Below are 22,676 nucleotides of genomic sequence, written 5' to 3'. Positions count from 1 at the left end.
TTTTATTATTATATGATTTTTAAAAATTTTTGGTCCCTCTGTATTTTATATAACAATCCCCATTTGGGCTTTGTGGGTTCTTTTTTTTACCTGAATATATATGTATATAAATTGAAACGATAAAGATGAGGAAATCTGTGAGAATGAGAAAAAGTCGCCCCAAACCAAGACTCAAACCCGGAATCTTCTGCTTGATATGCAGATGTCCTAACCATTAGACCATCATTTCATGGTATTGTTTAAACTTGATTGGATAACGACTCTTTAACATTCTCGACGTGGTACGGCGGAACAGCACTAGTCCCTCAATTGTATGAACGCGCACCACAGATCAAATTGATATGCCCTATGCCTGATGTGTATATAAAGAAATGAAATGTATTTTACCTTTCATTGTACCAGGAGGTGCTTTGCCAGTTAAAAATGTATGTACCTCTGAGAAAGGACCGTCCCCAGAGTTGTTACTTGAACATATCCTAAATCGATATTCAGTCTGTTCTGTTAACTTGGAAACCTTAAAATTCATATTAGCACCATTGTAAACCACACAAAACCTGTAATAAATAATTAAATAGTTTTTACTAGTATCATATAAGATGGGCAATCTAGCTGTGTAATATATTATGAGTATAAAATATGCTTGAATTGATATAATCAATGTGGGCAAGCCAGTTTAGCAGTGTGCGACACCGAGTAGTGGGTGCAACTTCTAACTGGCGTATATGATTTGCCGAGATGTAATGCAGCAATATTGGTGGTCTCTTTCCATGTTGTAATTTTGTGTTATAGTTGACATACATCTATGACAAATACCCACCTTCCTCTTTTATCTTCCATTTGTAACGTATAATTAATGTTCTCTGTACTAGTCCTTATATTATCACCCCACTTGAGCTTCAAGCTCTGATGTCCACATAGCACACATTCTAACTTTGGAGGGTCTGGAGGTAGTGGCATTGTCTGTGCTTTCAATATTGTACTAGATGGTCCCTCTCCTATATCATTCACTGCTCTCACACGTATCCTAGACAAATATACAGATTGCTAATGAATAAAATACATACAATAGGTAGATGTGCATGTTCATACTTGTGCACAATATAGTATATGAGAAATGCATATTCAAATTTAACTTTTAATTAATTAACCTTTTATTGTATTTAATATTAAAATGGGTCAGTAAAATGTTTATTGGTACCTATTGGCACCATGTTCAAAATAAATTGGTACCATGTTCAAAATAAATTGGTACCATGTTCAAAGTATATCGGTGCCATGTTCGTTGTTCATTGGTGCAATGTTCAATGTTCATTGGTACCATATTCAATGTATATTGGTACCATGTTCAATATTCAATGGTACCATGTTCAATGTTCATTGGTACCATGTCCAATGTTTATTGGTACCATATCCAATGTTCATTGGTGCCATGTTCAATGTTCAATGGTACCATGTTCAATGTTCATTGGTACCATATTCAATGTTCATTGGTGCCATGTTCAATGTTCATTGGTACCATGTTCAATATTCAATGGTACCATGTTCAATGTTCATTGGTACCATGTTTAATGTATATTGGTACCATGTTTAATGTATATTGGTACCATGTCCAAAGTTCATTGGTACCATATTCAATGTTCATTGGTGCCATGTTCAATGTTCATTCGTGCCATGTTCAATGTTCATTGGTGCCATGTTCAATGTTCATTGGTGCCATGTTCGATGTTCATTGGGACCTTATTGAGTGTTCATTGGTACCATATTCAATGGTAATTGGTACCATATTGAGTGTTCATTGGTACCATATTCAAAGGTATCAGGTTTATAGGTACCACGATCTTACCTGTATTTTGTATCTGGTTGTAGCTCTTCAATACAGTATTCATTTACATTATCTATGTGAATAGCAGGTGAATCACCAATATAAATATTATAAGCTATAATTTCTGCACCAAAATTCTTAGGTTCAGACCACGAAATTGTTAAAAAGTCACACGAGTGGTCAATAACCTGTAGATTTGACACTTGAGCAGGCACAGAGGGTGGAGTGGTTATTGACGCAACAGCACTGAATGGTCCTGCTCCGGCTTGATTTACTGCTTGCACTCGGAATTGATAAAATGATGCCGGTAAAAGATTACGTACTTCACAACTACATTGACTACCACAAGAAACCTGTCAAGATTAAGTTTTTAAAACAAGTTGCTTATACACTGTCAAACATTGTATGCAATTTAAAAACTTGTACATGGATTACAGTTACTTTAATTCCTTACTTACCATGGAAAACACATTTTCTTCACAAGCCTTTTCTAATCGATACTGTGTAATTTCAGCTCCATTGGAATAAGGTTCTTCCCACGTTGCACAAATCATCGTTGCTAATAACCGGGTTTCCACACTTAATTCTGATGGTGCTTCAGGCGGCCCACAACCTGTTTGTACCTCTAATGGGTCAGAAAAATGACCAGTCTATAAAGAAAAGAGAGACTAGTTAGCTGTTGCCAATCAATCTTTCTCAATAATCTTAATTAATTTAAATACATAAAAATGAAGCCTTAATTCTTAATACGTATGTATGTTAGTATTGGGGTGTATTTCTAAATATTTATTGGTGCATATCTTCTCTTTATATCTATTGTTTTTATCGTACTTTTTATAATAATCATTTCTATGTAAAGTTTTCGATATTAATATTTTTATATATACATACAAATTTTAATTGTTTTAACTCTGAGCAAATGAATTTCTCCTTTGGAGATCAATAAAATTATTCTGATTCTGATAATTTGCTTACCCCAACTTTGTTGAAGGCACGTAATTTGAAAGTATACCATCGTCCTGGTAACAGACCGTTTACCGTGCATTCAAGGCAGGTGGCTGGGCCCTCGTGTACTTCTTTGGCAACATTATCAGCTGATGTCATTTCTATTGAGTAGTTTGTGATGGAACTACCACCATCATAAGCTGGTGGTCCTACAGAAAGTGAGGTAAACACAATTACAAACTTTATATTACACAACATATGCAAATGTAAATATGCAAATATGCATTCATAATATGCAAATGCACATTCATAATAGGCAAATATACATCCATACTATGCAAATATACATTCATAATATTCATTTATAAAAAGTAAATGTCCATTTAAATTCATAATATGCAAATATAATATGTATTCATATGTATTTGTAATTTGCAAAGATGTAATCGAAATATGCAAATATGCATTCACAATATGCAAATATGCATCAGCAGTCTCATATAATAATAACTAAAACTTACCCCATCGAAGATTAACAAGGTTGGCTTTGGGTCGCCCATGAACTCTGGGTTGAAAACATTTACCGGGACATATAGCAGGAGTAGTGAAGGTAGATACATCAGAGGGCTGGAAGGGAAATTTAGGTGGCTCAAGATATTGTATATATTGCTGCTTAAGGCGCTAATAACATCATTTACTGATTGTAAAACTATTATTGTATTTATTTTGATAGTGGCACTTAGAAAAATTTTGTCCTGTACAATACAGAGTTATTGGTAGACATGAATATAAGTCTAAAACAATTGGTATGCTATATTTATCCATATTATCCAATCAGTATTCATTGTTCAGGTGTAATATGAAATGCTAAAGTCGACAAACAAAAGTACTGTTACTATTTAATTTACTATACTATTATGACTATATACTATTAAACTGAATGACTAATGTTATTGTTTGATAGACGGACGATGAATTCCAGAGTAATTGATTGTTATATTGAACGTTATATTGAACTTACTGGACTTTGACCACCTGTGCTTTGGCATGAGACTCGTAACCGATACGTTCCTCCCGGACGCAGATGATTCAAAGTTCTTTCTTTGTCAGGTCCACTTTGTACCAAAACCCAATTATCATCTATGAGAAAAAAAATATTGATAAAATATCATGTACTGAAAATCAATTATCAGAGCTAAATAATGTTTATGAGTTACCAATCTGGAAAGTTTTTTGAAAATTATTTATGCTTGAAAGAACTTCTTGATTAACGCATGGCATCATTTCATAATTTATCTGCACTTAAAAGTGTAAATGATATATACCTTGGCCCTCTGCAACTTCTAAATAGTACTTAGTAACTGTAGCACCACCAGTATCCCTCGGAGGTTCTAAAATAACAAATAAAAAAATATATTAAAACATTTCAGATTTTATACTTTAGTAATAATTAATACTAGTGAAAACCAAGATCATGGTCAAGGCTCATTAAATTATGTTAAAATAACACAAGATCTGATGTGTAGTTGGTAAACAGATAATAAAATAATTTAATTTACAAAAATAAAATGTTGATAATACATACAGATAATACAGGAAGTCAATGACAATGTTCATATGTTTATTTAAGAAAAAAGTCAGTTTTCTTGACACAACTTGACAACCACCCTCTATAGCATTGAAATATCCTGCCCACAAACTTGATAGCGTTTTCTATACATCTTCTATACAACTAAGATAACGTCGTTCTTGCTCACTTTACCATTGCAACATGTTAAATATTTATCAGATATTTTGAAATACCCATTCCAGGCCTCTTTGACATTTATCCAAGGTAAGACTACAGCGTCTTTAGAGTCCATTGTTCTATGAAATCTATTCAAGGCGTTTGGGATGAGAATTGAATTATGATTGGTCAGACGCATACTGGCGTAATGCCAGACATCGTCAGATCACCACGTGATAGGATAATTATATTGTCTGGCAAAGCCACCCTTTTATCTAAACAATATTTTATATTTTATTATAACATAATATGTTAGTATGTACATTTTTCTGTGTGTGCTGTGGGGAAGTACGAAATGACTCATACTTTTGAAAACACACATTATATAACTTACTGTATAGACCTTTACCAATATTAGATGTCCTGGTTTATGTCTAAATATGTAAGCTTTCTAAGAGTGTTGTTTACTTTCATAACTTCAGAAAATAATTAAATTATCACTGCACTGTAAACAGTAAAGCAAGAGTGAAAAACTTGCCCTGGCCAGAATCTTCTGCTATTAATAATATACAGAGGCTTTTCATGCTATTTTCAATCCAATTTCTATTATACATTATAACACACATGTTATATCGTTGCTATTTGATTGTTTAATTTCATATCACATGCTGTTTAGTATTTAGTTCCATTGCATGTTCTATTTAATGGTTCTGTAACATGGCAGCTTTTTGTGTAAAAGTTTTAGAATGTTGGTGACTTTTGCATACTTCGTCTATAACTATGGCCAAAATTTGAGCGCCACCTTTTAATGCCTTATTCAGCATTGATTAAAATAAATGTTTTGTATTTGTTGAATAGAATGGTCAATCTCCTTTTAATTAATTTTTCTGTAACCATAGGATAATAAGATAATAACGTAATCCATACTTGTTGGCGCATAATAATTAAATTTCTATTTTGGGCGATTCATAATATCTTTTGGTTTCATCATGTCAAAATGCTCCATCATATAGAGAGTATAGGATTTCCTATACTGTATCTTTAGGATATGGAAACTGGAGAAGGAAAAAAAAGATATCATAATGTAAATGTTCTTACCCCATGATACTTTGAAGTAATCCGAGTGCACCTTTCCCTTAAGAACTGGCTTTGATGGTGCTTGTGGTTTGTCAGGCTTAGTCCTAAATGTCACTTGCTCACTTGGAGAACTCCCACCTTGATCGTTATTTGCAATTAACTAAAAATAAAAATTAGGATCAAAGGTCAATACTATTTTACTATAGTTATCAGAGCCTAGCACCTTAACATTTTAATTTTTTTTTGTATCACACACTTTGGTTAATGCCTTCCATCAAGTGTAACAGGCATATTGTTACTGAAGTAATGTATTTATTAGTCAATTTCAGTAGAGGTTTATGAGGTAGTCACTTTAAATGAGGTACATGATTATCCCCCCAAAACAGGTTAAAGAGAACAAAATGTAGTTGTTGTTGTTGTTGTTGTTATTAACGTTTTCCGTCTTCCGACATTACGCTTTCCACAATTTGTTTCCATTTTTGTCTGTTTATGGTAGGATGGTTTGTTATTGTGTTTGTGTCTACTTGTCCTTGTAAGTCTTTCTTTATTTGATTCATCAAAATGTAGTTACTGCAGTAGAATCATTTTTATATTGTTGTTTATATGAAAAATTTAAAATGCAATAAAATACTGTAATAAATGAAGTGAATTTATTTTTCAGGGATGTTTTCTGTAGGAGGTGGGCTGAATGTGTAATGTGAATGCTTTAATGGGAACTTTGTTACATTTTGGAAACATTTACCACTACGAAATGAATCCTTAGAGAAGCAAATAAATTGTTCTTGAGTTGAAAACATATTTGGATATGGAAAAAGTATAATATATACAAATTAGAGAAAAAAAACATTAGGTCAAATTACCCTAAACCTATAATCCATATTTCGATGTAGATTTGTAACAATATGCGAATTTTCTTCACCGTTGTAAACCACTTTCCAACCATGTTTCTAAAAATGTTAAAAATTCTTTGTTTTACTGGTATTGCTAATTAAACAAATAAAGTTATGTAGGCATCCATAAAAATATATACAGCAAATGGTACAAATATTATTGTCTTTGTTCTATTGTTAAAATTTACAAAAAAAAGTTAAAATAAAAATAAAATAGTACTATTTGTTATAATTATTCATTAAGCAAAATAAAATACACTGAAACATATTGAGAGTTCAACGATCAATCTATTTGATAATGTCAAATATGGTTCTCAACTTGCTATAATTAATTTAAGTAATCATATTTTGCTTACGCGTAAACATAGTCATTCTGAATGAGCACATTTTTCTTAGCATGCCCCAGAACAAAAAATTGACAACTGTGTGGTTGCTTGGCATATCATAAAAACTAAAGGCAACCACTCTATGTTTGACATTCATATGGTCATTTTTTTTCTGGTGTTGGGTCATTAATTTGTCTATAATTCTTGTGTTTTCCATAATTTTACGTGAAATCATAATTTATGTAGTTTTCCATAGTATTTATCTCCATTTCTGTATGTCTGTAATTGGATCAAAATTGCCGTACTGTTCGGTAGTAGTTGAGAGCACTGAATAAAAAAGTCTTACATTTGTTTGGTCATCCAATTGTAGAGTATATCTTGTGACATCACTTTCCACCGGCGGCCATGATAATTCTAAATGACTGATTCCAGCCTCTTTGAGTGAGGGAGCTTCAGGAGTCGCGGGAACCGTACCAGACGTGTAGCAATGTAGTGTTGAACTATAGTCACTGCACAAAAAAAAAAGAAGTAATGAATGAATGTTTAATTTTTAGCCGAAATTGGTATAAAAATTACATTTGAACCCTACTCTCTGGGGTTGGTATTTCTTTTGGTGTTAAATGTGATTACTATACCTTTCTCCAAATTCGTTAACAGCTTTTAATTGGAAGGAATATTTTGTTGCTGGTTGAAGCTTTGAATAACGGTACTGTTTTTGAGATCCTTTAAAAATTTCTTGAAAATTACCGCCGCTAATGCCCTAAAGAAATGAAAAGAACATCATAAACATTAATGTATGTACAGCATGCTCAAGAATGTGATAAATATTGATCTTAAATCCAGTACAAAGTGCATGTTGATATTAATGATGTAAAACTAAACAAATATATGAAGATGCTGGTTATTTTATCATACAACAGATTGTTTCATGATGGAGATAAAAAAATATCTCTTCAATCATTAGGTGCTATGTTTTTCTTTTGTTCTTTAAATAACTTTAATAATTTAACATTTATTAATATTAGTAAGAAGGATGAACATTCGTTACTACCACGAAAGACAAACATATAGTATGTATGGATAATGGGCAGATGTGCTAGGGCAGAGTGGGCGAAAACAACCACTATATAAGTCGGACAAACACTATAGAAGTCGATCAACCACTGTAGGAGTCGGGCAACCACTATAGAAGTCGGGCAACCACTGTAGAAGTCAGGCAAAGACTATAGAAGTCGAGGAACCACTATTAAAGTCAGGCAACCACTATAGAAGTCGGGCAACCACTGTATAAATCGGGCAAACACTGTATAAATCGGGCAACCACTGTATAAATCGGGCAACCACTGTAGAAGTCTGGCAACCACTATAGAAGTTGGGCAACGACTATAGAAGTCAAGGAACCACTATTAAAGTCAGGCCACCACTATAGAAGTCGAACAATCACTGTAGGAGTCGGGCAACCACTATAGAAGTCAGGCAACACACTATAGAAATTTGGCAACCACTATAGAAGTTGGGAAAGTACTATAAAAGTCAAGCAACCATTATAAGTCTTCCACCTAGCTTAATTTCAACACAGCACCAACCCAAGAAACCCCTCCCCCACCCCGAGTAATGTTATAATTTTTCCCAACCACCATTTACTTTTTTGATACGCTAGACTTCTCTATCATAATGATGGCAGCTATTGTCAAATGTGTAAGTTCTTCTACCCAGAGATGTGATCATTCAGTCAAACATTTTTTATCATCACGATCTCCATTCATAATTTAAACTAAGTAGGAGGAACTATATTTCATGTTTTAAATATGAGCCAAACCTAATCAAAATATTTACATAAACTAAATTTGTGCAAAAATAATGAATAAACTGTTAATAATTCATCTAGGTTGAATAAAGTTTTACATAATTAAGTATCATTAACGAGGAACTCATTAATATGGAGAAGAAGGGAATTGACCGGTGAAGTTAAGGTCACTGAACCCTAGTAAACTATTGAAAGAAGCCAGACCCTATATTGTTTTTAGTTTTCAAAGAAAAAAAAACGAATTGCAATAGAATATCTCAACAAAGTTTTCCAGTAGTAAAAATATATTTTCTTTCATTTTGTTTTACAGAAATCATAATAAAGATGTATTGTTTTTAGTTTTAAAATAAAAAAAACCAATTGCAATAGAATATCTCAACAAAGTTTTCCAGTAGTAAAAATATATTGTCTTTCATTTTGTTTAATAAAGATGTCCTCTGTACCAAAGGAGCTGTTCTATAATGTATATTGCTTTGATAGGTGCTGCGTGCGCTAAAGTTATAAAACAAAATGTTTAAAATCTGTACTGTACTTCCTACAATCAAACTTTAACTCAATGATGTAAGTTGAGATTACAATAGACAAAGTGACATCCTTATTACTATTAATCCAAATACGCATCCCTTGTTTATTTTGCTTAATGTTTCTTTATAAACAAAGAATGACAAACTCACATGATAGATTTCTTTAAAGACACAGATTAGATTTATTTAAGACATTCATTGGTTTTCCAACGACTTTATCAACACCTAGTTTGCTAACATCATACGACTTTGACAATTTGATGTTAGAAAGGTGGGGTGGGGGAGGAGGTGGCTGGAAGTAGAATGAGTAATGAGTTGGCCAATACTGCCTCCTACAGACTAACACATTATATATTACAATACATAACTAATAATCAGTATGGCCTATTTGCATAAGATTACTCCCCCTGTTTCCGGGTGGTCCACCCACCTAAAGATGTGCCACTTGCAGTTCGATACTGTAGTAATAACATACAACACAAAATGTGATAAAATGTTACATATATAAGACAATGGCAACAATAACTCTCACCTTATCAGATTCTAGTATATAATCTGTTATTCTGGATCCATTGTCATTCGGAGCATTCCATTTGATTACTAGGAAATTTTTATTTTTCTGTAAACATCTTGGTCCTACTGGCTCATCAGGTTCACACCCACTTGTAGTAAAACTTGTGGGTTTTGATGGCGACCCACGTACATTTTCAAATATTGCACTCACACTAAAAAAATCATAAATTATTGTAAAAAATAAAATAATAAAAATGCAGGGGTGGATCTATGATTTTTTTTCAACGAAAGAGCAGCACTAACATTTAATATTTAATAGTCTGTCAAAAATAGATATCAAAATATAGCCAGCTATAATTTAATTTTAGTTATGCAAGGGCTGCATTCACGTGTATAATAGTAATAATGGTAAAAATGATATGTCAATTATTTATGAATTTGGCAAATAGCCCAAGAGGAAACCATAGCCTAATGGCCCAACACGGAAGTGGGTACCTCTTGAAACAATATAATAAATATTTAAAAAGCATAAAAACAGAATAAACTTGACATCATTATATTTTCAACTTCAACTATACAGAAGCTGAGGTGTATATAAATATAACAATGCTCACAATAAAAAATATACAGATAAACCCCTCTTACAGTATGTGACCCATATTCATACATACCCCTGAAAGGGAAATATATCACCATGGCTAGGTCTAATCAGGAGAACACTAAATAAGGGGACAATTTGATGGTCTCCAAGGTATAATGTCCCTTTAATATTGGAAATTATTTAAGATCATGCCACTGATAATTATTCTAATTTATCATATTTAATATATGTTACATAAAATAAAATGTAAACAAAAATTAATAAAATAAATTTACGACTTTCGAATACAATAAGAATTTTTAATTTTATCGTCGAAAATAATTTTTCAAATAAAAATGAATTACTAATAATGTTATTTCTGGACGCAATAAAGATTTTTGATAAAAACAAATTGTTATTATATAGCACAATTAAAATTGATGAATTCATCAACCTTTTCAAATACAAACATTTTGATCATGTTTTAATAAATATTATGCTTTTAATTTAATTTTGAATGAATATCAATATAAAAATAATTGATTATTATGATTTTATTGGTACAATATTTCATTATACAAATTTTAATAATTTGATTATCATTGGGTATTCAGAATAATAAGCGATATAAACCATCATAATTCACCGTTGTCGACATTACTCAATTTACAGGATAATAATTTGACGATGGTCATGCTTCAGTGATTTGCATAACACTTGCACATATGGAAACGCTGTTTGTTTCGTGATAAGTCCTTTCTCCGTACGGAATACCACAGTTGTTTAGACTCCATATGGAGAAGATCAACGAGGGCTTGACTGCAAAACACATGTTTGATGGATTCTACTCAGTCAGATATATTTATACATTGCTTTAATAACAGTATAATTTAGCAGTTGCTTAATTCATTGAAATTAATCAAATAAATTATTATTTAATACAATAAATCCAAAGGTAAATTACTGAACAAAAATAAATGTTGTGGATCACAGAAAATTGTAAATCAAACAGCAATAAATTTTATTTATAGAATATATCAATGTTTTTTTAATTAATGTATATTTTTCAAAATTAATGATGTATAATATATTTTTTTTGATAATTCAAAAATACAATAATTTCATTTTAAAACATTTAATGTCAAAGAGACATTAGCATAATTAATCATACTTAAATAGTATATATATTAATAGTATTATTATTTAGTATATTTATTGGATATCAACTTCAAGCACATATGTAAATTATAATTTGCATAATACCCACCTGGCTTGATATTCTGTAGCTGGTTTAAGATCAGAGAGATCAAACTGCATCTCAGTATCACTAAAAAGATAAAAACATTTTTTAACACTAAAAAAATAAAAATGTGTTTATGTCTATCTGTAATGACGGTAAAAAAGTAGAAAAGTAGTATAGTATCAGCAAAAAATTCTTCTAATGATTTGACATGGAATTACAGTACTACACTTATGTCTATTGTTATTGCATTAACAAATTATACACAATTAGATTGACAAATTCATACATAATTAGAGAAACAAAGAAAAAGCCTATGCCAGTAAATGAACTAAAATAGTGAAAATAAAGGCATTGTATAATATAAACATATAATACATAAAACACATGTTAACTAACAAAAGATCCTACTAATAGAACATAGTCTTAATTGTTCACAGTGGCTGGTATTATGTTTATCAGAATTATTCAGAAGGTAATGGAGCATTGTAAGACATTAGATATGATGTTAGCTGAATTATACTACTCAACAGATAATGGCAAACTCTTAGAAACCATCAATTAGACACAAAACCCCAAGTGTGTTAATGTTGCACAACATATTTTGTCATCGTCCGTTCTACTAACTACATATTTCATCGAACCGTTAATCCAAGATATTTGAGATGTATTATAAATGATATGACTACGGACGTATAATGCATTCATCCTAGGACCAGAATGCTTCACTTATAGTCTCTAGGGCATTAAAGGCTAACTACCATAAGAGCCTCCTATGTTTATTTGCAAAATATATTTCATCATTGCACTAAGATATTGAAGATGATGAAATAAATAAATTGAACAAGATGAAAGAGATAATTAATGTGACATGGGCTAACAGTCTATGGGTGTCAAAAGATTCGATCGAATGAATGTTGCACAACATATCATTGTTCATTCTAGTCAATATTTCATAATAATTTAACATAATATTGGAGATTTTTTAATGATATAAATAAATGAATGCATGTGTTTGAAGTGAAACCAGAACAGTTGCATTTCTGCAAAACACTCCCATTTGAGATTTTTACTTTTAGAATACGGGCAGTTTCCTGGCCTAAAATACTACCAAAAAAACCTCAAACACAAGCAAATTTGCTATATTTAAGCTAATGTACAGTACGACCACCTGCTGTGATAATTTATTTATCCACCCCCTCCCATATTAGTCGCCCTTGCTTGTTGCTATGGTGTTCCCCATGATAAATACCCTCTAAAACTGAATGATTGCCGTGTATACAGTGGATATGGCATCAAAGGCTATCCAGTAACTATAATATTATAAATTAGATATCGGAGATTTTTTTAATGATATAAATACGGGTTAATAAAACATAATGTATTAAACGTGGGACCGGAACGTTTCACTAACAGTCTCTGGGGGCATCGAAGGCTAACTATCGACTATCTCTTGGGGCATGTAATGATAGATATGTTTGATGTATTGTTCATCCCTCATCGTAATAGGTTGTAACAACCTGCTTAAATATTCTACATCTTGTTACAGTAGGCTAATTATAATTTACATACACCTAGTTAACAGAATATTTCTATTTCTATAATTATTAATGTACCATTATGAAAATTGGATATATAAACAGTTTTAATTATCTTTTATTTTTTTAATATAAAAATTCAATGTGGGACCATAAAAAATGATGAATGTGTAAAGCTCTGCATACACTATCAAACTTTATGTGTGATGTACCCACAAATGGCAGTGATATGAAATCATCATGTCCATATTTGGGCACATCAAATTTTTTTTTGTCACAAAAAGTTTGAATATGTAGACAGAGCTTTAGAGTAATCTCAAAGCAACCAAAATTTAAACTCTGAAACTGCTTTAACAGTCTTGCAAGGCACAAAAAACACTTTAAAAATGTCCTTTAAGAATTCCCTTCACCCGCCTCAACGGACCTCATCATTGAAAAGCTTTCTGTGTCTATTTAGGAAAGGGTGGAAGTACAATAGGGAATAGTCTATGCACGTCTGACAGGACAGACTGGACTATTGCCAGATAACTGAGATGGTTGCACGTTGTACAGATTACTTAAAAATCCAATGTACTGCACCAGAATGGTGTCACTTTGATATGTTGATATAAACATAAACAATTTGTCCTCGAACAATATGCCAAGTGGGATTATAAAAAAATTCTGAAAAAATCCAATAAACGGTATTAATGTACAGTACTGGCAAGAGTAATCTAGGATTCTTGGTTCAAACCATGCACCATCAATGTTCATACATACTCATTTGAGATGTGATCAACTATGTCATGTCAATTCACAGAGCGCATGCAGTGATATTAGGACGTGTTTCTTCGCCTGACACAGTTTTGATGGGTTTTAGGTCCAGGTAACGACCGATGACACAGCGATTGACCACTTAGTTAGGTCATCATAATTCGAAAGCTTCCTACTGAAACATATTTGGTGTATCATTAACCTTAAGGGCACTTATCCATTTTGGGGGTGGGGACACGTGTGGAATGGCTGGAGTGGAGAGAAGGTCATAGGGTATTCGAGAAACAAACATAAAACAATGTTACTAGAGATTTTCACAGTGCAAAATTGCTGCCCTAAATAATTTTATAGAATTGTCTACGAAAAGTTGGGTGGAGAAATTCATATAAACCTCACTCTAAATAATAATGAAAGAATAAAAAAAAAACGGACAATTTGCAGTACCTGTCGTAGTGACTTTGCGGCCTTCCCTGCGTTGACATGGAGACTTCATACTTCATCCTGGATCTTTCAATATTGGCCGACGATAAGTCCTCATTGCTAGGCTGGAAGTTCCACTTGAGTAATGCTGACCGAGCTAGAATATCTGTCACTTCGGGACTTTCAATGCACGACAAAATTTCACGTTTCCGACGAATATTTGGATCTTCTGAAAGAAATAATAAAGCAATAACAAGGTTAGCTTTTTAATACAATCTTCACACTGAAATGGCATTCATAATGACAACCTCTTCGTATTTTGAAAAATAGTTGCCATAATGAAGAAAATAAATCCAACAGATGTCCCTAGTAATACCCCTTTTTATGTCTCTTACATCGAGTCTCATTGTCTATCAGAAAGAAGTCCTTTCTGTCTATGTCCAATGTATGTGGAACCCCTTATAATCCCCTATGTCTGTGTCTAAGCAGTCCAAAGTATTTGGAACCCCTTGTAAGCCCCTGTGTTTGTGTCTAAGCAACGTATTTGGAACCCCTTGTAAGCCCCCCGTGTCCGTGTCTAAGATCACACTCCCAACGTACGTGGAACCCTTTATAAGCCCCCTGTGTTTGTGTCTAAGCAATCCAACTTATGTGGAACCTTTTGTAAGCCCCCTGTGCTTGTGTCTAAGCAATCCAACGTATTTGGAACCCCTTATAATCCCCTGTGTTTGTGTCTAAGCAGTCCAACGTATGTGGAACCCCTTATAATCCCCCTGTGTTAAGGTAAAATGTCTGCATCTAAGATATATCACAGCCAACATCAGGTATAGTGCTACTAAAGGTTTATATTGAGTCATGATTAAGTGCCAAGTAAAGATAAGGGATATCTACTTAAAGAAAAAAATATTTAATGATACAATTATTACGATCCTGACCAGATCGTGCTATCATTTGCATAACAACACAATAACTTCATAAACTTATGCATAAATTTATTTAAGTTTTATTACAATCATTACCCGGTCATGACATCATAACGAGCCAATAAGAAAATAAGAAGTACATGACATCATAACTATGATGACATGAAATACAAAACCTGATCTCTAATGACACAATAATAAATTAATATAATAAGACAACCTGATCACTATCAATGATTGTGATTAAAACTGACTTTGTCTATTTTATTAAAAATCAATTAATTATTAATTACCTAAAATTCCATAATCGTTAATAAAGAAAAGATAGTATCAGTAAATAATATTACAGTATTCTGCTAATGTAGATTTGTGCTGCCACCTATAGTTTACAGAATGTAGTATGCATCTGCTAAATTGAAAACTTCTCAATTATAAAAAGCACTCTCTTTTTATCATTTGTAGCACCAATATTTCTAAAAGTTTTTGTTTCAGGTCGATGAAAAACAATTTTATATTGAAGCTTTATCTTATTATAAAATTTGTAAATAAGATTTAATATTTTTCCTGTAACAATACAATACATACAAGATAAATTGCGGTATACCATGTATATTCTGTTCTGAAAACGTATTCATCTTTGATTGTCCTCAGGAGTGATGTACCTCGACCGCAAACTTTATAACATATTGATTTTGTCATGCAAACCTTCAAACAGGATAAGTTGCGTTACTACAGTTTCATTTCTTAAAAAACAACCATCGGACATACAATGGTCTAATTTCATTCAATTACTGTATTATTATTTATAACATTTAAACGCCACTTTAAACATTTAAACTTCACTTGAACAAGCCTAGTTCGAATAGTGACCTTGGTTGGTATGCTGTGTATTTGGTTGGGTTCAAGCTACAGGGTGTAGTTTAACTATTTTCTTCTCTCTGCCTTGGCAGGGTTAGCTAGCTGTAGACATTTAGTGGGCATTCCTACCCAATATGAAATATGCATAGGCCAACTAATATCCAAACAATTTATGTAAAGACTTGTGTGACATTTGTTTGGTAGCTAGTAGGGCGCATTCTTTTCGAGATGTGGTAGATGAAGGAAAAATGTTAAATCGGTTTAAATACAGTCCCAGTATGAAACAGAACGTGAATATTAGACTTGTACAGTAAACATGCGCTGACTTCAAATCACTGTCTATCATTCAGAAATGGCCAAATGCATTATAAATTAGTTGCCCATATTAGGCTACTGTATTTATCTGATAAGTAGAAACCTCGTTCTTTCACAATGGTGTGTAAATACATGTTACAGTTACATAAGCCAATACTATATATCGGTAATCATACTTAAGCCTACCTAGGCTCAAATGTTCAGAGAGCTAATACTGTACATAACGCAGCATTACTGCAGCTGTAGCCAGGTTCCGTGTTCACCACAATTCCTCAAGCTGAGAATAACTTTAATACATTTCCTGTGTGACTGATTCAACATCTAGTATCCTTTGCCAGGACCAGTGGGGGTTCAAAGCAACTAACGAAAACGATCATAATTGCCATCAGGAACCAACTAGGGAGGTTTTGTTTTAATTACAATCAGACGCAAAATGCGCCAAGACTTTCTATGAAAAGGTCAATGACCTATGAACTTTATAAATTATTTGTTTAAATATCACATTCTATAAAGTTTTACTCCTGTTCTAATATCTTATAAATTATTTAAATAACAAATTAAAATAGAGCTCTATCGCTAATAAACACGACAAGGGAATAAGTGTGCATGAAAATAGGATGTGCTAATGTGCTTTAATGTTTATGAAAGTTCAAAGGAAATCGCGCTTTTTGTGTGTAATATTATCACAAATATGGACATGACTTTTTTCCCTTTGTTATAGTTATATTATATTGATCACATGATGGGCATGGCTCTATAAATATTTGCTGAACATACATTATGTTGATGTCTATCATAAAATGGGAGTGGCTGTCTTGCTTTTGTTACACATTATGTTGATGTTTACTATTAAAACAATATGGGTATGGCTCTAAACCTATGCTGGACATCCTAAGTTTGATGTTTAAGGGAGTGGTTCTAAATCTATGCTGCACATACTGTACACTACAGTATGTTTGATGTTTTTATCATAAATATGGGTGTGGTTCTAAATCTATGCTGCACATACACTATGTTTGATGTTTATCAAAAATATGGGAGTGGTTCCAAATCTATGCTGCACATATACTACAGTTTGATGTTTATCATAAATATGTGAGTGGTTCTAAATCTATGCTGCACATACATTATGTTTGATGTTTATCATAAATATGGGTGTGGTTCCAAATCTATGCTGCACATACACCATGTTTGATGTTTATCAAAAATATGGGAGTGGTTCCAAATCTATGCTGCATATACACTATGTTTGATGTTTATCATAAATATGGGAGTGGTTCTAAATCTATGCTGCACATACATTATGTTTGATGTTTATCATAAATATGGGAGTGGCTTTCAAATTTCGTTTGTTCTGTATATATACATTGGCTATTATGTTGATTGTAATATCACTGTGTTGTTCATCAAATAACTAATTAAAAATTAATTAACATCAAATATTATCTTGATTGAGACACCGACTAATAATAATAGCACATCTAAGATAGATCTAGGCTATTTATGAAAGTGGGTGTGTCTACTTTCAATATGAAATGTCTGTTCACATTGGATATTATGTTGATTAAGACACCGACTAATAATAATAATAGCACATCTAAGATAGATCTAGGCTATTTATGAAAGTAGGTGTGTCTACTTTCAATATGAAATGTCTGTTTACATTGGATATATTATTATGTTGATTAAGACACCAACTAATAATAATAATAGCACATCTAAGATAGATCTAGGCTATTTATGAAAGTAGGTGTGTCTACTTTCAATATGAAATGTCTGTTTACATTGGATATTATGTTGATTAAGACACCGACTAATAATAATAATAGCACATCTAAGATAGATCTAGGCTATTTATGAAAGTAGGTGTGTCTACTTTCAATATGAAATGTCTGTTTACATTGGATATTATGTTGATTAAGACACCGACTAATAATAATAATAGCACATCTAAGATAGATCTAGGCTATTTATGGAAGTAGGTGTGTCTACTTTCAATATGAAATGTCTGTTTACATTGGATATTTGGATTAAAATATATACTTTATTAATTATAAATCGTGGTAAATTTAACGCAGATCATGAAAGCGAAAGTGCTCGATACAAAAAGTAGAATATAAATAAATGATAAAGACGCTAGTAAATTACCAACTAATTTATTAATTATAATTAGTGTAGCTTACTAGATTTAGGAAAAAACTATGGACAGGAATGCAATTTTTACAGAATCAATTCCATTTTGAACTCATGTCACATGAATTAAAATTATATATGAACTAAAATAGCATTTGTATGAATCGGTCACGTCAACGTCACATTAAAAAAGCAGAGTATGACGTGTTATAATACGACATACATTAAGCATTCGTGCCGTTAATACGCCAGGCATTCTCACTTTCAAAACATATGCTTCAGTTGACTGGAACCTGGTCTTATCATTGCAAAACAAAAATACAGACTTGACTGGTCTAACGTAGGGATGTCTCGGACACCTAATGAGTCACACAGGTCTGAGTTTGGTCATGTGACTAGTAGTAAGTTGGGGATTTCCCTTCTGTAATGAGTCATGTTAAGCCCTCCTCATTGTTCAAGTCCATCTAGACTGGGTATGTTATTATTTTTAATTTATTGTTAGGACTTGTACAGTGTTTTGGCTTGACCTTCATTTTTTTCTAAACCTTTAAATCATTTTTAGTATAAACATATCTTAACTATTTTCTATTAAATATATTCATATAATAATAACAATAATAAATGTTTACCTATTGTATTTTATTTATTTTTTATTTGAAATGTAATTTTTTTCTAGCATGCACATATTTTACTCTTACTGTGTATTTTTCAAAATTTATAAGAGGTCCCCTGAATATAAACTTGCTTTGTTTTATCCACCTGGAAGGGTTACCCTCTATAAAGTTGAAATCAATGAAACATTATAATACCATAACTAAAATCAATAAAATAATAGTGATTTAATTTAATTTATTGCACCAAATACTGGATAGATACAGTAGACATACGACATACTTTAATGTATCTCTTATCTTTATTATGTTTTAAGGTATATGATAATATAATATATATAATATTTCACTCAAATGCACAATTTATGTTAATGTATTTTAATAATAATGACAATTATTATTGACAACAGGGACTTATTCTCAAATTGTTCAAATTGAAAAAAAAAAGTAAACTACACATATTTAAAGATGACCATTTCAGTTCATATTCAAGATTTCTCAGATGTTCCCTATCTTGAGGATATCTTATCTGTTCTTTAATGCATGGAAGTTTTACTGGGAATAGCTTAATGATAAATCACACAACAGGTAAAAAGCAGACAGAGCTAAGGTCATAAGACAGGTGTTTAATAGGCTCTCTTACCACATCCTAAACACAGGATTCCATTCCTTCCAACAATCAATCAATGAATGTTTAATACACTCCCAGAAATGTGTGGTTTCTTTAAAGGTGTGTGGAATGAGAAATAAACAAGAACAATGTCACAGGGCTTGATAAATCTTGTTTCCCCTTTGGACTATCTAGCAGTTTTACTAGCCCACGCCATTTTCCTAGCCTAAACATTAAAAAACTAGTTAATTAAAGCCTGGTGGTGGCGGCAGAGACTGGTAGGGTACTAACATTTCACATGGCCATGCACATCAGGCACAAGATATGACAAGACGCCAATATTGGCTTGTCTAGAAATTCGCAAATTGACTTGTCCAGATTGTCTTTTACTAGACATTGTACACTGGGCTACTACCAGTAGTGATCAAGCCATGGTAAGGGTATGAAATATACTGTAACAATTAAACTATTAAAAAAATGCAGTTAGATAGAAGTCAAATTGACCACCAATGCACAACCTATAAATAACACAATGAGTCAAAAACAAAATTGCAACGTAAGCATAAAAACAATAACAAACAAAATTTCAGCAGTTCTTAAGATGTCGTGTCAGTCATTCTGGACATGCTTCTGAGCATGTGCAAAATGATTTTTTAAACTTGACAGTTGTGTAGTCGCTTTTCACTAAAAGCAATATAGAATAATTCTGTACAAAGGTTACATTACGAGAATTATCAATGAACTTTATGTTACAGAATCGAAAAACCTACAGCAACAAAAGTACATGATTTCATATGAATTATATTAATTAAACATATATTGCTGAAATTTGATATAATTTATTACACTCTTTGTTAAAATACAACTTTGTTTCATTATAATATACCTAGAAATTTTAATACCTAACTTTATTATCATTAACTAAAAAATGTTGTTACAAAATCATAAAATCTACACCAATAACATGAATTGTATTACTGTAGTATTTAAAATATATATATAAAATTTTATATAATTTTTATTTTATCGAGTACAACATGATAAAACTCGTTAAAATTTGTTGAATTTTCAGTAATAATTTTTGACAGTAATACTAATAGTTGGGAATAATAGCAAACGTCTCTTAATTCGTAATATAGTTGAGAAATATCATAAAAACACCACTAATTATTCCCTTTGAATAATTTGTAACATGAAGATTCCTGTTGACCTCAACTGGACACTAGCCTAAAGGTCAATCAAACAAAAGAAATGTGAAAGAGTGGACAGATGGCATTTAAATATAAAGTTAAAAAAGACATAAGATATTGTAATTATGAGGATGATGAGCAGATAAAAAGGACCATTAGATATTAACACTTGAAATAAAAATGAGTCACTGTATCTTCTGGCCATAGATTTCATGAAGAAATAAAATCATATCATGTGTGAACAAGGTTTTAGGCATAGTGCGTGTCTACTGTTCAGATAGATATATTTACCTGGGTAAGTTCGTTTCATTTGGTTAAAAAGAAACCAACTTACCTTGGTAAGTGCCCTCTCAGAAAGGTGCAAAAATGGGTACTTTTTCGGGGAAGGATTCTCGAGAAATAAACGTAAACATTGTTTATCAAAGTCCCATTTTTAAAGTTTATTCTGTCCCGAGACCGACTTATCTTGATTCATCATCCATCCTATCTCTATCTTCTCTACCCTTCCCCTCTCCTTCCTCCCTCCCCCTTAAAAAAAACTTCACTTCATCTCAATCATATAGAGTTCTATCTACACTATCAAACTTTATGTGACAACAAAATGTTGGCATACCACTACCATCAAACTTTTTAATACAGTATTAAACAATACATAGGCTTTGTATGTACTGTACAAGTTGCATAGTAGTACGATGAAAAACTGCATTCATTTATTCACGATTACAGAATTATTCAACACTATGTAAATGGCATGAAATGATTGATATCCGAGTCAGATTTTGTCATTTTAAACGTCCTCAGGATTTGATCGGATATTTAAATTTAACTAAAAAAATGACAAAAAAACCTCATCTTTTAGGCAATGTATTGCTATGGATGTCTGTGAAATTTGCTTGTGTAAGGAGGTATTTGATATAGAATACTGTAGTCTTTGCTTAAAATTAGGGGTGGGATTATACTTGGGTTGCAACAATGGACTTGCCTAAGGTTTTGAGTCTGCCTGAATTTAACCTAGATTACAGGATGGCCAAAAATATGGTATAGAAATGGACGTCAATTGGGTAATTTGCTGCTGGCCAGGTTTTACAAGTCACAAATTTAGTACTGTAGTCTGAACCTGACAAACTGGTCTGGTCTATCTTGAATTTGATCATTGACTTTGATGGAAATATATAACAACATATGAACTTCATGCGATAAAAATAATTATGAACTACACAAAAATGCAATCCAGAAAATGTAATAATTTATTTCGGTTAAAAGGAGCGTGATCATGCTGGCACCCACCACGGGTGCCTAAAAATGATGAAAAACTACGTGAATAGAAAATTCCCAGAAGGGATAAAATAAAATGGTAAAAATCGAGCTCAATTTGACAGGTATTTAATTTTTTTAATGTATTATAGAATAATTTTATATTAAAAATAGATTAATCTAAATATATTTGAGACTTGAAAATTTGTCATGGACATAAAATGTCATATACATTATATCAAATGTATTCATATTTTAACCACAAAATGTAATTCTATGTTATTTATATATTAAATATAGATAATCCTCATAAAAAATACATTTCTGTGGCCTTGAAAATTAGTCATGGGTTATAAACTACAAACGACCCTAAAGTAATTATTTAATAATTTTATATACTTTCCATTTATTTTAATCCAAAAGCAAGTGAGTCATGTAACATACAAGACGGAAATACGTTGCAAATTTGCTCTACCATAAATTATTAAATTTAAGTGCCTCTCTCTAATAAGCACTGTTCTTAAACTGGCACGTCACTGATTGTTCAGATCCATCTTTAACATGTGCAGTATAGGTGGTTAACATTTGTTCAATATTAAAAGGCTCATGGTTATCTGTTTT

General features: G+C 32.0%; 1 protein-coding gene across 3 annotated transcripts in view; it reads right to left on the bottom strand.

Annotated features, from left to right (window-relative positions):
- The window catches only part of LOC144842930 (fibronectin type-III domain-containing protein 3A-like), a 74,006-nt gene that overhangs the window by 5,944 nt on the left and 45,386 nt on the right, over positions 1 to 22,676 (bottom strand). For 2 of the 3 annotated variants that reach the window (XM_078699537.1, XM_078699538.1), the window contains exons 5-19: positions 14,186 to 14,390; positions 11,478 to 11,537; positions 9,650 to 9,842; positions 7,422 to 7,546; positions 7,133 to 7,295; positions 6,431 to 6,517; positions 5,592 to 5,730; positions 4,093 to 4,158; positions 3,789 to 3,907; positions 3,289 to 3,394; positions 2,798 to 2,976; positions 2,281 to 2,472; positions 1,844 to 2,175; positions 818 to 1,024; positions 388 to 554 (exon numbers count right to left, since the gene is read on the bottom strand). In XM_078699537.1, the coding sequence (XP_078555663.1) occupies positions 388 to 554; positions 818 to 1,024; positions 1,844 to 2,175; positions 2,281 to 2,472; positions 2,798 to 2,976; positions 3,289 to 3,394; positions 3,789 to 3,907; positions 4,093 to 4,158; positions 5,592 to 5,730; positions 6,431 to 6,517; positions 7,133 to 7,295; positions 7,422 to 7,546; positions 9,650 to 9,842; positions 11,478 to 11,537; positions 14,186 to 14,390 (2,340 nt within the window). The remainder of the gene's footprint in view (positions 1 to 387; positions 555 to 817; positions 1,025 to 1,843; positions 2,176 to 2,280; positions 2,473 to 2,797; positions 2,977 to 3,288; positions 3,395 to 3,788; positions 3,908 to 4,092; positions 4,159 to 5,591; positions 5,731 to 6,430; positions 6,518 to 7,132; positions 7,296 to 7,421; positions 7,547 to 9,649; positions 9,843 to 11,477; positions 11,538 to 14,185; positions 14,391 to 22,676) is intronic. The other variant, XM_078699539.1, reaches the window with a different exon arrangement.

This window comes from Antedon bifida, chromosome 5 (assembly GCF_963402885.1).
Source record: "Antedon bifida chromosome 5, ecAntBifi1.1, whole genome shotgun sequence".
In the NCBI taxonomy this organism is placed as follows: Eukaryota; Metazoa; Echinodermata; class Crinoidea; order Comatulida; family Antedonidae; genus Antedon; species Antedon bifida.
The sequence above is the reverse complement of the archived record's forward strand: the minus strand, read 5'-3'. Positions and strand labels throughout refer to the sequence as shown.